The 16,971-nt window shown below is 37.7% G+C and overlaps 1 protein-coding gene and 1 pseudogene across 1 annotated transcript in view; one reads left to right on the top strand and one right to left on the bottom strand.

Moving 5' to 3' along the window:
* The window catches only part of LOC127646988 (trinucleotide repeat-containing gene 6C protein-like), a 551,486-nt pseudogene that overhangs the window by 218,563 nt on the left and 315,952 nt on the right, over positions 1–16,971 (top strand).
* Positions 1–16,971, bottom strand: part of LOC127646395 (septin-9-like) — a 121,381-nt gene that overhangs the window by 39,606 nt on the left and 64,804 nt on the right. Inside the window, exons 5-9 of the mRNA XM_052129987.1 lie at positions 11,412–11,540; positions 11,199–11,280; positions 10,077–10,214; positions 3,305–3,422; positions 562–657 (exon numbers count right to left, since the gene is read on the bottom strand). Of these exons, the coding sequence (XP_051985947.1) occupies positions 562–657; positions 3,305–3,422; positions 10,077–10,214; positions 11,199–11,280; positions 11,412–11,540 (563 nt within the window). The remainder of the gene's footprint in view (positions 1–561; positions 658–3,304; positions 3,423–10,076; positions 10,215–11,198; positions 11,281–11,411; positions 11,541–16,971) is intronic.

Below are 16,971 nucleotides of genomic sequence, written 5' to 3' on the forward strand. Positions count from 1 at the left end.
CAAGCAGCATGTTGTAACTTGAAAAGAACAAAAATTACGGTCATAAATAAATCAACCCAGTCTGTATGATTTTCAAGAATAATAAGTATGTGAGATTACAATAGTGATGCTTTGCAAGCACCACTAATAATAATAAGTATGGCGAATAACAATAGTGATGCCTTGCCTTTGGCAAGCACCACTAATAATAATAATAATAATAATAAGTTTAAATAGGATTTCAGTAAGTTGGCTTTCACAAGCCAACTTAATAAGTTTAAATAGGATTTCAGTAAGTTGGCTTTCACAAGCCAACTTAATAATAAGTTTAAATAGGATTTCAGTAAGTTGGCTTTCACAAGCCAACTTAATAATAATAATAAGTTTAAATAGGATTTCAGTAAGTTGGCTCTCACAAGCCAACTTAATAATAAAAAAATTTGATTCCAAACATTTGAATGGTAGTGTAGCCTACAAATGCAACACTTGAAGTAATAATACACAGCAAAGCAAAAGCGTCATGAACAAGACAGCCCATTTTAACAGATAATATAGGAGTTATAAAAGTATACGTGTTCATACCCTGATCTTTTCATTAATCATTCTATCCTCTGCATCTTCATCAAACTCCTTTTGAGGGTAGACCTCGATTTCATTGGTTCGCAAGTCCTCTTTTATCTGTGGACACACATACATCAGAGTGTGAATCCATAAATCATTGTTCAGTTTCTTGGACATCTATGGAAGACATGCATGAATGTGCATGCACATTACATGAGGTTATGAGGCTATTCATAAGAAATCCTATTAAATAGGAGGCCTAATAATCTCCTTTCAACAGTAGAGAATGATTAATTTTAAAATTATTACAAAATTAGTAACTAGGAGTTTCAGTGAGAATAAGAAAGGGCATTCGAGACACAAGACACAAAATATATCATTAATGAAGCATTCTGTAAATAAAGGGTCATCACTCTTTTCAGAAGCACAGATGTCAGACTGAATAATAGTAACCGACATGACATTAGACCTTTGGCAGTGAAGATTTAAACTGGCCATTGGCTGCCTGAAGAACGAATGAAAAGAACACAGTTGGAGAGCTTTCAGAGGCTTTAATGAATAACCACGAATCAAAACTACACCCTACACAAAATACACTCTGAGTGGTTTATTTTGATTATCTGTTCTCCAGATATATCCATCAGGTTCACATCAATGTGCTCAAGAGCTCAGGGTTGAAAATGAAGTCACCCTACTCTCCTGTCAGGTCATAGGCTGAGTGGGGTGGAGGAAAGGGATCCAATAATTGTGTGTTGAACACACAGCCAAGCATAACTGTTGCGTACAAGACAGAAGAGCTTCTGGAGCCAGGGATTTGTTCTGTTTGGCAGGTGAGGCAAATGTAAGGAGGCACATAGAAGTTTTGTGTCAGACCATGTAAATTTAAGCAATGACCCAGCACTCACCCACTACATGAGTACAAAAAAACAGTTTCAATGAATACAAACAATAAAAGTGCACACAGTAATCTCATTAAATAAGTTTCACGCTTAAAAATAAATAGAACTTTTGAGAAATGTTAAAAATGCTGTAAACTCATATGGGATGAAGACTTCAGTCAGACCAATAGCTAATAGAAGTGTTTTTATTTTACATTCATATTATTTTCATGGGGCAGTCATTTTGAGATTACACAACCAGCCAAATAATACACACTTTATCTTGGTTAGCCCACTGTAATGCTGCCTCCACACCACTAGGTAACTACTGTAAGTGCAAGATGACTGGAGCAACATGCACAAAAATTAGCAGAGTGCACCGTTAAGCAATCTTATGAACTGTTTATATACAGCGGATGCAGCACTTTGGTCATATAGAACAGAATTCATCACACTGAAATGCATTCATTACAGAGGAACCTTGTGAAATGCAATAAACTCATGACTTTGCTTTTCATTAACAACCTGTGGAAACTGTGCCAAAATGAAAAGAAAACCCTTCATGACTTTTGTAATACTGCTTATTTCATTATTGAAAAACAATGTTTGTGGGTTTGTTTAATATATATATATATATATATATATATATATATATATATATATATATATATATATATATATATATATATATATCTTGCATGCAATCAATGATCAGATTACTGAAAATTATCATTTTGTAAAAAAAAGTTTTACTGTCCGATAGCCTGTCAGAAGGGAAAATCATTGAGCTATGTATACAATGTAATGTCCAGATGTTTTCACATGTGTGTGCTAGTGCTGCTTTTACAGCAAACCTCCATATACCAACTCCAAACTGTAAAAAAAAGAAAAAAAAAAAAAATCCTGTTGATTTTACAAAAAAGATAAATAAACAGGCAGCTGTGGTTGCCAAAATAATTATTTTAAAAATACATAAAAAATGTAAACAAATGTACAGAACAGCCTGTAAATGTTGACAAAACAAACCATTGTAAACTTGATATAATAACTTTCTGAAACTGTAAAAATCTGCTTTTTACTTTATAAGGTATTGTTAATCACTGTAAAATTACAGAAGAGCACATGATGGCATGAAGTTCACCAATAGGGGCTCTTCCAGGAGCAATGACCAATAAACATATAGAGACAGTGCTCAGTTGCACTCACACAAACACTAAACACCATCAGTGTAAAACATGTTAAATTTAAATAATGCAGTAAACATTAACTTAACTACATTAAATATAAAACAGAACACCCCAATGTACGTAACTGATATTAAAAATAAGAAGAAACATATCTATTCCCATAAAATATAATGAAATATGATGGATCATGCAAGGAATTGTGGGAACGCCGATTATTGTTTTTAAATGTAACGAAAATCATACTTTTTATTAAAAAAAATGTTTTCAATACAAACATATTCAACCAAAGATTCAAGGCTTTTCCTGTATATAATTAAGAGTGTCCAAGCAGGACTGAAGATATTTTTTTAACTTTCCACACATCGGTTCAACAAATAAGGGGAGAAAACTTTTTACTATATTGTTATGGTATAGAAAACGTGTGATCACAGTGTGTAATGAGGTTAAATGCCTCCATCATCCTACTACTAATATAACTATTGGGATTTGTGGGCCAAAATGTCTTCAAATAAATGGAAAATCATGCCAGTTGCTTCAGAATACATTCTTTAAGTCTTCCCATGCATCCTGGATGACTGAGAATATTGACACACAAGAGGAGGAGGACCCTCACCACAATGTTTCAAGGAGATTAATTGAAAAGATATAATAAAAAGCCTCATTCTACATTCTGTGGAGAAGCAAAGATGAATTACTCACCTTCTGTTTGAAGAAGTCTCTCTCCTCCAGGGTAAGTGTGTCTGCCTTAGCAATAACAGGGACAATGTTCACTACTTTACTCAGGTGCCTCATAAACTCAATGTCAATTGGCCGCAAACTAAAACAGGGAAAAACAAAGCAATCATAACCAAAGTTGACAAACTGGAGGTAATGTGTGTGTCAGGGAAAAAGAAAGAGTGGTCTTTAATCAAGGCTGACAAAATAAAGTTTCACCAGACTAAGCTTATCTCTCATCCTGGACAAGTCTGTTTTGATGGTTTTAAAGAGGTTTGAGGCACTTGAGAACTGGTCAGAACAGCTTGATTAGCTTAAACCAGCTAAGGCTAGCAAACAAGTTTAGGCTGGTTTAAGCCATTGTTTCCAGCAGGGTGCAAAGATAGTGAAATACAGTGTAAACTGCAAGGTTGCTCTTAACCTTCAGTCTCACATTCTAGTAGGTATAGCACAAATAATCAACAAGGTATTAAAAGAGTGATGAGCATTTATTATCAGGTTATATATATTTATCATTGGTTTCTGTCTGCTTGGTGGAGAAATTATTTGGAGTGTAGCCTACTGGATTCACAACTGCAATGCACACACAAGCAACACCAAGATCTTTAATAACTCACATGACAGACAACATTTTGCCTTTATAAGAAATTAGAATGAACATACACAGAGCCTCTTAGTCCCCAAGACAAAAATATGTCACAATCTGATCTGGGATCACATGGCGGTGACAGCTGTGCCAAAGGGCTTTGAAAATTCCGCTGTGTGCTAAAACATGCTAAATACACACGTACATTCAAAGAAGCTCTGTGAAACATTATATGCACTCATGACATTTAAGTATTAAACTCACACAGTAAGGCAATGTAGGCAATTCTAGCATGTAGTCCAATAACTACCAATAAGAATCACCCTTGTAATGTATACTCACCGGCCACATTATTAGGTACACCTGCACATCTACTTATTCATACGATAATATAATCAGCCAATCATCTGGCAGCAGTGTAAATCATGCAGATATGGGTCAGGAGCTTCAGTTAATGTTCACATCAACCATCAGAATGGGGAAAACATTTATTTCAGTGATTTAGACCCTGGCATGAGGGTTGGTGCCAGACAGGCTGGTTTATGTATTTCTGTTATTGCTGATCTCCTGGGATTTTCACAGACAGCAGTCTTTAGAGACTAAAGAGAATGGTGTGAAAAATAAAAAAACATCCATCAAGTGGCAGTTCTGAGGTCAGAGATCAGAGGAGAATGTCCAGAGTGGTCCAAGCTGACAGGAAGGTGACAGTAACCCAAATATACATGCATTACAAAAGTGCAATGCAGAAAAGCATTTCTGTATGTACAACACGTTGAACATTGAGGCAGATGGGATACAGCAGCAGAAGACACCTCCAGGTACCACTAGTGTCAGCTTAGAACAGGAAACGGAGACAGGCTCACCAAAACTAGACAGTAGATGATTGGACAAACATCGCCTGGTCTGACAAATCTGGATTTCTGCTGAGTTACACAAATGGTAGGCCCACTGCAGCCTCAGTTTTCTGGTCTTGGCTGACAGAAGCCAAGAATTCAATGTGGTCTTCTGTTGTTGTAACCCATCCGCCTCAAGGTTCGACATGTTGTGCATTCTGAGATACTATTCTGCATACTACAATTGTATAGAGTGGTTATCCGAGTTACCATAGACTTTCTGTCAGCTCGAACCAGACTGGACATTCTCCGTTGACCTCTCTCATCAACTAGGCGTTTCCATCCACAGAACTGCTGCTCACTGGTTGTTTTTTGTTTTTCGCACCATTCTTTATACACTCTAGAGACTGTTGTCTGTAGCCTAGTTTCCATCCACCTTTTGCGCTTTGTTATTGACAAAGTGAAAATGTGGAAAATTAAATTGCGACATTTGCTGCCTTCTGCCCGTTTCAATTCAAATGGCCTTTTATCGATAAAAAGGGTGTGTGTGATGACATCATGCCTAAAAAAAACACTTTGTCGCACAAGTTTTGGTTTAGAACAAAAGAAATCTGCCCTGAAGCCATTTCCATTCCATTTCCATTCTTTTAACATGTTTTATGTACAACAATAAATCTCTCATAAATTGATTTTAAATGTAAATTTTTCATACATTATGATATTGAAAATAATTTTTCATCTTTTAATTTCTGTAATCATGTTGCCCTTTTATTTACTTTTATTTTTCATGTAGTGTTTACATTATCATAGATAAGTGATGTATTTTAAAAGTTGTAAATCACAAACACCTATAAAATACTGGTATTTTTTTATTCTTTCTGGCAAACAACCATAAAAGGGAATGTAAATTACGGTATGTGTGCTGCATTTCTAAACTGAGTTTTTATTATAATGGTGCATAGCTTTCACAACTCAGTACTCAATACTCACTACTCATGAGTACATTTAAATGAGCTACTCTTACTTGAGTAGTTTTTAGGACAGGTACTTTTACTCTACTCAAACTACATTTTTTTAAGAAGTAAAAAAAAATATTTTTTACTTAAAATACTTTATTTTAAATAAAATACTCAAATAAAAATACTTTTATTTGAGTACTATTTTTCAGTACTTTTTCCACCCCTGGTCCTGGGATGGTAAAAGCCAATCCAATATTTTGAACAATTAACCCCAACTGTTGGTCTCATTGTAATTCTTTCATAGAGGAAGGAGTCACTATTTGCATTTTAATTCCGGTTTCCCACAAAACCACATGGAGATGACTAACAACCACTGTGACATCCACTAATATGATTATACAAGTCTCCACAAAGTCTCAAAGGGTCTGTGTGAAATGTTCAAGAATGAACTTTATGTCAATCTTGCAGCCAGTGCTGACAGATGAATCTGGGACTTGATCAACCAACTACAGGGTTTATAGATTGTTTGTACTCTGAAAACATGATAATTAAAAAGCAATTTGAAAGCATTGGATGAAAATCCAAATGCTGATTGTGATATTGTGGTCTAACTGTATAATGCTCAAACTACCCTGAAGGCACTTGACAATGTAAATACATATCTCTAATGTTACATGCTAAAACACCACTTGTGTTACTTAATATTCAGGGCTTAGTCTTTTTTTTTTTTTACAAAATCTTCTCAGTGTGAAATTATGGCATAGTATTCAAATGAAGAAATAGCCATATTTGGCACGGTGTGTGTGTAACTGGTCTCTCAGCATAAAAAACAAAACAAAACAAAAAACAATCAAAAATTCTGTACAAGAAGCTTTTGTTGGAATATCTGCCACATGTCACATCATGGCAGGTACTGTATATTAACTGGATGAGCAAGTAACAATAACCAATTCTTAGAATTCTTGGACTGCATGAGTCAGTCTGACTGTCAGAACACAGAGGTCTTGATTATCAAAACAGTAATGCTGATGTCATGGTCGCCATGTGATATTTAGTGAACATACTCAGAGAGAGAGAGAGAGAGAAAGAGTGTGATTGAGGTGGGGGAAAATTTTCAAAGTATTGCAATATTTTACCTCACTATGCTGTATATACAGTATATTCTAACGATAAATATATTTTTTGTTACATTTTTCACATTAATCATTTTTTAGAAAAATTACACAAGCACTACTTGTGCAAGTGTTTGAGAAAACAATTTTATGCATTATGTCTACAAATTATTTATCAATGAATGAGTCAATGAAAATAAATAAGAAACAAGTGAGTAAAATATGGCAATATACTCTAACACAGTTTTGAATCACAATATACTAATATAATATTATTGTTCTAAAACCATAGGTCCCTGCTGATATTCACCCCTACTTTTGAGGTAAAAGGGGCTATTTCCATGACTTTTTCCAGAAAGTTTCAAATGTAGGAACTGAAGTCTGTGTGCGACTCAATTTATGTGACATTTGGTGAAACGAGCAGCTATTGAGATATCTGTACAAGCATCAGCTGTTGTGAGATAGGGAGGAAGGGCCATGCCTAATAACAGTGTGCAGACACCCCAACACATACTCAGAAATTGAAACACTCTTTTTAAAAGACTTAGAAGCTCGTATTTCTTTTTCCTTCATAGATACACACATGCCTACAACAAAGAAAAAACAACAACAGGACCATGCAATGCCCTTACATCAGTGTTGATGTTTCTTTCAACAGATAGGAGGCAGGCTGTGGCTCAGGCGGTAGGGCGGGTTGTCCACTACTCGCAGGGTTGGTGGTTTGATTACCGGCCCACATGACTCCACATGCCGAAGTGTTCTCGGGCAAGACACTGAACCCCAAGATGCTCCCAATGGCAGGCTAGCGCAGGAAGCTCTGCCGTCTTTGTTTGTTGAATGAGTGAGTGAATGGGTGAATGAGATGCAGTGTAAAGCGCTTTGAATACTGCTAAGTTTAAAAAGGCGCTATATAAGTGCAGACCATTTACCGTAGGAGTGAAGAGGGTGTCAGTGAAGCTCACCCATCTCCTTTGAGGTAATGGAGTTGAGTGCAGGCTAGGAAAAGAAGTTTCTGTGAGTGATATCACTACTCTATATGATTTGTCTCTAACCATAACCTGGAAATAATAAAATATTCTATTATTCTATCAGAGTTTGATTCCTTCATCTTATTAATTATATGATGCATTGAACTGCAGAATGTGCATTTTAGGGACAAGAAAAATTATCCTTTGTTAAATTAGAATGATATCATAGTTTTACTGATTAAATGCCTCATCTGTGACAAGATATGACCAGATGTGCAGTCCGCCAACAACGTTTGAGCAACAGCAGTAGAAACACCCACTCCACAGTACAAAGACTACACAGGGCTTTTGCAGGGCACTTCAAAGGGAGCACAATACATGCTATAGGGTCATTCCAAACCAAATTGCCGATAAGAATCGCTTAAAAAGTGTGTTGTGAATGACTGTTATCACCTTTCACCCCTCTGAAGCTCTCACATTGGAGGTTAATTGTCTTTGAATGGAATAGGGTATAGGGATGATCACCTCTGAATAGACCATGCACACGGGAGCAGGATGTGAGGAAGGTTGCTGAAGTTTATTCATATGTTTAATGCAGGCCTTTTTGGGGAAGTACAACACAAGTAAGTATTCTTTATTCTTTATGTTCAGTGTATTGTGATTCAAAACATTGATACTGCATGTTGCGAACTTTTATTCATTTGTTTCTCATTCATCTGCATTGACTTGCAAAGTGATTCCAGCAAGCAAAGACTGCGAGTAACGTGTTAAGTTAGATCATCATTCGGTTCTTAAGACAGTGGAAAAGCTGTCGGACTCTGTATTGAGATTGCTTCTTAGTTTCCCTGGCTGAACACCAGCTCTGGCATGAGAGGCAGCAGGGGTATAAGTATTTCTGTGTGTGTGTCGCTGCGATGTAAACTACAGCCAATGAGCTATTCTTTAAAAAGGCACAAGCAGTTCAACAATACCCACCCCAAACTTCATGTTTCAGTAATGGCACTTTTCCACTGCACGTTACAGTTCGACTTGCATTTCCACTGCAGTTTTGTGCCACTCAACGTGGGTGGGAATATAGGCTGATCGTCATAGTTGCACTGCCTCTACTGCCCTAACATCATCTTAAACATGACACAAACTGACCAAAATAATAACACAATCGCTAGCTGTTAGCTACTAGCTCATTGTGCTGCATAAAGCAGTTGTTGCATGGTGATTTTACACAAGTGTAACAGTTAAGTTGGCCTGGTTGTTTTAGAATCAAGCTTCCAGTAGCTGGTCAACTAAATAAAGTGAAGCTTTCAAGCAGAGTATAGAGTTAACATAACAAAATGTTCCGTCCTCCATCGTGGCTGAGTCCAGGGCGCTCTCCCTCCCATTGATCGCCATTTGGTCAAACCACTTCCAATTTTCGTTGATGGTTCTGTAGTCACATTTACTTTTGTTTTACCTTTTCCCTGCAATGTTGTTAGGTCCAGTGGTAGCCGTGTGCGGCCAACAGCTGAGACATTTCCTGAAATACTTTTTCGTTTCGCTCATCGCTAACGAGTGGACCGTCTGCACATCGTTTATTGACCACGTCGTGGTTTTGCGCACAGTCATTTCGTTTTTCACAATTCGAAAGACACGTGAACAAATTATACTGTTATCGCTGTTGCTAACTTTAAAACTAGCGGGTTGATGTCGCGTGTTGGAAATCCAGTAACGATTCTCCCTGACCAATCAGTGATCTGCAGGATTTTGATGTCACATTTAGTAACAGCTCGGCACGCTTGGAACCTCGACCGAGGTGGTACTAAAAAATGTATATGGTACCAGTACTATCCACAGTGGAAAATCCCAAAGAAGCGAACAGAGTCGAGTTGAGTTGAGTTGTATCGTGCAGTGGAAAAGCCCCATAAGAAAATATATCAACAGGCCAAAGAAAACGGTGTTCATCAAGGCACTACAGGGGGGATTTTAAATGATCAATTTAATGATTTGGACTGGATAGTGAAGGAAGAGAAGCCAAAAAGTGCCCAGCATACATGATAACTCTCAAAAAGCCTTGCAGTTAGGAAGTCAAGATAAGAATTCTATGAGACAGATCTAAAAAAAAAAAAAGAAAAATACAAGAAAAGAAAAAAACATAGTAACACTTAATGTACATTTGCTTGGTAGTGCTTGGCATTTGTTTTTGTTTTAACTGACTTAACTGATGTGGTATTTGTGAGAAAATAGGTGTGCATGTCTACATATGCAAGTATGAGTCCACCCATGTCTGTTTGTTTATGTGAATGTTTGTGTGTGTCTGCCTCACCAGTGTCCGGTGGGAGGAATGAAGTATATGCAACAGTGGACTCGTGAGTCTGGAATACTCTTCTTTCTGTTGATGTTGATCTCTTCCTGTAAATACTGTTCATACTGTGCATTAATGAACTTCATGATGGGCTGCCAGCTGTAAACAGATTAAACAGACAAAGATGACAGGAAACATGAGATCTGAAAAGGCCTACAAGTAATCAAAAAATTTGTTGAATTAGTAATATGTAAAATATATGTATAATATAGGTCCTTCCTGTTATGCAATACTTTTGAGCTCAGTAACTTTAAAAAAAATGAAAATTCCTGTGATGTAATTCCAAGAAGTACTTCTATAAAAGGGCATATCAGACTTTCAGAAAAGCACTATATTGCCAAACATATGTGCACATTCAATTCTAATTAACAAGTTTGGCTATTCCAGTGATTCAAATGAAGAGAAATCTTAATGCTACACCATCTAGTGATGCTCTAGATTATTCTGTGATTCCTACTTGTTTTAACAGTTCAAGAAGGGCCCTTTTCTGTTTCAGCATGACAATGCCCCTGTGCACAAAGCGAGGTCATTCCTGGCCTAACTTGGAACATGGCTGGCCCCAACATCTTGGAACATGGAAAGCATTCTCAGAAGAGTGGAAACTGGGAGGACCAACTCACTATTCATGCCAATCATTTTTAAATAATATGCTCATCAAAAACATATGAGAGAGGTGTTTAGGTTTTTAAACTTTATTAATTAAAATATGGTTATTTATAGGTATTCAAAGCAAAACAACTACAGGATGCCAAACAGATGGCCATTGCTCAGTTAACCAGCTATTCATTGTCGAGGTTAGTGCATAGCACATACACAAAATGGTAACATTTGCTCACATTGAAGCAGTTCAAACATTTAAAATTCTGTAATTTAAGGTTCATTTAAATAGTTATTTTGTGATGAAACTAACAAACATGATTTCCATCTTTAAAAATTGTGAGTTTAATATTTTTTCCAAAATGTATAAACACATCTCATAGGCATAGCCCCTATATTGGCCACTGTAGTACATCTGTTTGATACATCAGCCAGAGTGTTTCTTAGCAGGTATCAGCACTGACTGGTAAATAAGGTGACACTTACCAGTTGTCATTGTTTATCTGGTCACCAAAGCCTGGTGTGTCGATGACGGTCAGCTTCATTCTCACTCCTTTTTCTTCGATGTCTGAATAAAAAAAAGTATTTGGAGTTTGAGGAACTGAATGTGCACATAACTAAATTGGCGAGACAGTGAGAACTGTTGAAATACGACTTGACTCTCAATGTTTCAGTTCTGTAGTGTGAAGGTCTATTTACCATGGCTAATGGTCTTGATCTCAATGGTCTTGGCCATTCGCTCTTCCTCTGTGGTCATCACAGATCTGCGGCTCACTTTAGATTTAAAAAGTGTGTTCATCAGCGTGGATTTACCCAGACCACTCTGACCTGTAAACATGGAGAGAATGTTTTATACGTCTTTAAAAAAAAAAAGGAAAAAAAAAACCAATGATATATATATACACCATGTAATTAATTAGATAACATGTATATGTATATATATATATATATTTTTTTTTTTTTCTTAGCAGAGCAACAAAGAGACAAAACAACTGTCCATGTTGTGATTGACATGTAAGTTTACTGAACTGATGTATAAAAGCAATATTACATCCACAATTGTGCTGTTATACCAAATATCAACACTATTGTGATTGCCTGCAACCTTTATGCCAGCAGACAAATCACAGCCGTGCTCATATTCAGTACAAAATCACTCTTACTTGTGTAATACTGCTTATATGTCTAGAATAAAAAAAAAGTGTTTTTACACATACATACATAACTTTTCTTCAAGCACACAAAAGACAGAAATTCAAAGGAGTAAAGATGGCAAATGGGATGTGAAGGGATGCAGTGTGTGTGTGTGTTAGTAGCATTATCTTCACCCCCATAAGCTGATCTGACCCACCAGCTGCCCCCTGGTCCACACACACACACACCCACACATATATCGGTACAATAAAAGAGGCAGTGTTTCAGAGGAGGTTAAAGGTAGAATGTCTTATTGACATCCATGATAAAGCAGGAACAAAGGGGGCAGCTGGGATCAGTTAGCATTAACCATTTGTGAAAAGTTGTTTATGTAAAAGCATTTTTGAACATATTATTGGGCCTGTGACTGAAAACATTTAACTCCTTGGGCAATAATTTGCATCTTAACAATTAAGACCACATTTCCACCTGGTATTAAGATGTGTTTCAGTTGATCCAATCATATGTGGTCAGCCCTAAATGGGGTCTAAAACGTTTTGTGATCGGATAACAAAAAACACATATGAATGTGGTCAAAAATGCATGTGACCACATCACATTTGAGGTGTAAACGCTAATCCGTCCTGTATGCGTTCCGGCAGCAGTGAAGCACGGCTCCTCACCTGTCACTCAACTGCTGCTCTAAAACACAATTTAAACTTTGCTGATAACGAGCAGCATTAAAACAATAACTGTCCGATCTGAAAATGTAAAAAAAGCGGATACATACACAGTAACGAGAGCTTCACAAATGTTATTTAGTGTATCTGATATTAACATAGAAGAGAAGCATGAACACCTGAATCTCCTTTAATACAGGTAATGCCAGGGGCGGTTCTAGCTTGTATGGCGCCCTGGGCGATCCCCCAAAGTACCATTCTGCACTAACTAATTTTTATTTAATTTGGAACAAAACAAATTATCAAAACATTTACAACGATATACATATTAAAATATATACAAATATAATACTAATAAATAGCAAAAAGAAGTAACAAAAACAAATAGAAACAAATTGTAGTATATAGATAAAAATAAAAAAGAGAATCGAATTATTACACTATTACCCTATTGCTAACAAAAAACACACAAATAAAACTAAATTGCAAAAATCCTATATCACACAAAGACACAAATAGAATAACACACTTATTAAGAAGCAAACCCTAAACTGAGATTTTTCCTGGGCACCTGATGGCTTAGACCTTTTTCTTATCCATATGTGTTGATTTGACTCTCGAGCATCAATAATAACCACTGTCAACCAATCAAGACTAAACCAATTCACCTTGGGGGTGTGCAGACTGTCTGGTTTTATATTATTCTTAACGATTTCACACAAACCAGAAAAAAATGCAACAATTTGTCTGTGAAACTATATATTCACAATATTATGAATTAAATGTGTTTTATTTTGTAACGTTTTGTAGTGTGACTTATTTTCATTTGTACTGTACAAATTTAGAGGTGCACTATTTGATAGATTCCCCTGCTCCCCCTACCTCGGGCTTCCAGTGGTTAGACCTGAACTACCCCCACCACCCTCCCCATCTTGTACTTCTGAGTGGGAGAACTTCCCAGGTAGTAGCCTGCCTAGCTCACAAATTAGAATCAGGGCGCCCACTCCGACAAGGTTAATTGAACCACAGTCCCACACGGTGACATGATATCATTGACGTGACGTTCCAACGAGCGATAAAAAACTGATTGCACAAATGTCACCATTGAGAATTTTTTTGGTGCGGGCGTCCCGTGCCCCCCCACCCCCCGTATTGCCGGCAAGATGTCGCCCTGGGCGCTTGCCGATGTCGCCTACACCTAAATCCGCTAGTGGGTAATACACTAAAATAATGAATAATTCAGCTCGACGTGTTGGTCCAGCACATTCCACAGATGCTCAATCGGATTGAGATCTGGGGAATTTGGAGGCCACCTTTAACTCTTCATCATGTTACTCAAACCATTCCTGAACAATGTGTGCTGTGTGGCAGGGCACATTATCCTGCTAAAAGAAGCCACAGCCATCAGGGAATACCATTGCCGTGAAGGGGTGTACCTGGTCTGCACCAATGTTTATGTAGGTGGCACATGTCAGTTTGAGGTCAACATGAATGGCTGGACCCAGGGTTTCCCAGCAGAACATTGCCCAGTGCGTCACACTCCCTCCACTGGCTTGTCGTTTTCCCACAGTGCATCCTGGTGCTATCACTTACCTAGGTAAATGGAGCAAACATAGAAGGCTGTCCACGTGATGTATAAGAAAACAGGACTCATCAGATCTGATGACCTTCTTCCACTGCTCCAAGGTCCAGTTCCTCCACTTGCTTGCCCATTGTAGGCACTTTCAACAGTGGGCAGGAGTCATCATGGGCACTCTGACCGGTCTGTGGCTATGCAGCCCCATATACAGCAGGGTGCGAAGCACTGTGTGTTATGACACACTCCTCCCATAACCATCATTACAATTTTCTGTGACATGTGCTACAATAGACCTTCTGTCGGTTCTCACCAGACAGGATAGCTTTCATTGTCCTCACGCATTGATGAGCCCTGCTACTCACCACTGCAGACTGGGATCACCCCACAAGCCTTGCCGTTTCAGAGATGCTCTGACCCCGTTGTCTGGCCATAATAATTTGGCTCTTGTCAAAGTCGCTCAGGTCTTTACCTATTTCTCCAGCATAATGTTTTGTTATGTTATTTATCGTCACCTTCCTAAAATAATGTCCTGAGTATTTTTTTCAGAAAACACTAAAAACTGAACCAAATATCACAAGGAAATGAACACTTTTGTCAAAACTTTTTAGGAAGGTGACGTTATAGTAAATTAAGCTTTGTCCATATTTGCAATCAACTAAAGCAGTGTTTCCCAAACTGGGGTACCCGTGAGGTGACAATGGGGGTACTCAAATACAATTTGCAAATTTACCGTTCTTTACATTTCATCACAGTCCAAAATAACATTCAAACCGTTCATGTATTTCTCACTGGCAAAAATTATTTTGTGTGCCCTTTAGTGTAGAAACACCAAAATGGTTGTGTCATAAAGGTCAGAAAAATATGCTATGAAAAAATGCATTTACTCATGCGTCGTGCATCATACAAATATCCTATTTTGCCAGCCCAGCACTAGGTGACGTAGCTTAGTGATAGCAAGTAAAATACTTCTCTGTTTTACCAGATTTGCACATGTCAATCGTCCAAGATTTTAGTTTTGTTATTTTTTTTTTCGCTGTTTAAAACGTAATTTGCATTTAAGGTTAGATGCATAGGTATTCCTTCCTTCTTTTAGCAGGATAATGGTATTCCCTGATAGCAGTGGCTTCTTTTAGCAGGATAAGGAGTGGTGGTGGTGTAGTGGTCTAAAGCACATAACTGGTAATCTGGTAATAAGAAGGTTGTGGGTTCGATCCCCACAGTAACCACCATTGTGTCCTTGAGCAAGGCACTTAACTCCAGGTTGCTGCGGGGGGATTGTCCCTGTAATAAGGGCTCTGTAAGTCGCTTTGGATAAAAGCTTCTGCCAAATGCATAAATTAAATAGGCAGTTTTTGATGACAGGTGTCAGACATTCAGCAGCACCAAATAATTTCCATATTCACATGCAGTAATTTTCACTCACATTTGCTTGTACTCTAGAGACCCGTTTTTACATTGTTGCATGATGTTTTTTCACCAAATGAGCTCAACCTTGCAAACAGTGTCAGATGTGACAAAAAAAGCACCTTGAGCTGACTTCACAATTGCACAGATACTTATCCGCAATGCTCATAGCCGGCTGGCAATGTGTATCTGCAATGATGCGCAATTTCTGGCACAGAACCGAATGCTATTCTCGCATACCGCACGACGCAATGAGGAGGGAGTTTCCAAGTTATGCATTTATATCACATCTAGCATTCCTATCTCAATCGATAAGCCATTTATTAAGTATGTGTATGATTAATATAACATTACAAAACATGTAAAAATATAACATGTTTAATTTAAGGGAGTTGTTTTACAAAGATAATTGTGTTAAACAGACATATTTTCAAATTACCTTGTAGAATTGTATCTATGGGTTAGAGAGGGGGTACGCAAAAGGATGTTGAATGTTTGAAGGGGTACGCCACTTTAAAAAGTTTGGGAACCACTGAACTAAAGCATGGCTCCTCAACCAGCATTAATAATTTTTATTTTATATGGCACTTTCAAATAATTTAACTGAAATCATTGCACTTGAGTACAGTTCAGGCACAGATATTCGATTGTGTCTGATCAAATTGTATTTATGAAAATTATTTGGCTGCAGAAATAATTCATCAAAAATATTTATGTTTGCCCAATACTAAATCACATGTGAACTCCACAATTTGCCCGTGTGAACCCCAAAAAAATGTTTCTCTCCTTTTTCTCCCCAATTTGGAATGCCCAACTCCCAATCCACTCAAAGCCCTAGTGGCGGCTTAGTGACTCGCCTCAATCCGGGTGATGGAGGACGAATCTCTGTTGCCTCCACGACTGAGACCATCAATCCATGCATCTTATCAGATGCTTATCAGATGCTCATCATGCTTGATGAGCGTGTTACAGCGGAGACATATAGCATGTTGAGGCTTCACGCCATCCACCGCGGCATCCATGCACAACTCGCCACGTGCCCCACCAAGAGCGAACACCACATTATAGCGACCACGAAGAGGTAACCCCATGTGGCTCTACCCTCCCTAGCAACCGGGCCAATTTGGTTACTTAGGAGACCTGGCTGGAGTCACTCAGCATGCCCTGGGATGGCGAACTCCAGGGGTGGTATTGTGAACCAAACATTTTAATGCCAAACTGGAATGCTATACCGGTAGCCTATTATTAAGTCAGAAAGGCTGCGGTCCTGCCTAAAATCTTTAGTCACAAGTTTGAAGATATTATATAAATATTGTGAATTGATACACAATATTTTCCTACAGTATTTCCTACAGAATTCAGCTTCCCCCACCCCCTTATCAATAATACAATTCTTACAGAAATTAACTATGATATTATAACTGTTATATTATATTATAATTTAAAAAAATCATATTGTCAT

This window comes from Xyrauchen texanus, chromosome 7 (genome assembly GCF_025860055.1).
Source record: "Xyrauchen texanus isolate HMW12.3.18 chromosome 7, RBS_HiC_50CHRs, whole genome shotgun sequence".
NCBI classification, from domain to species: domain Eukaryota; kingdom Metazoa; phylum Chordata; class Actinopteri; order Cypriniformes; family Catostomidae; genus Xyrauchen; species Xyrauchen texanus.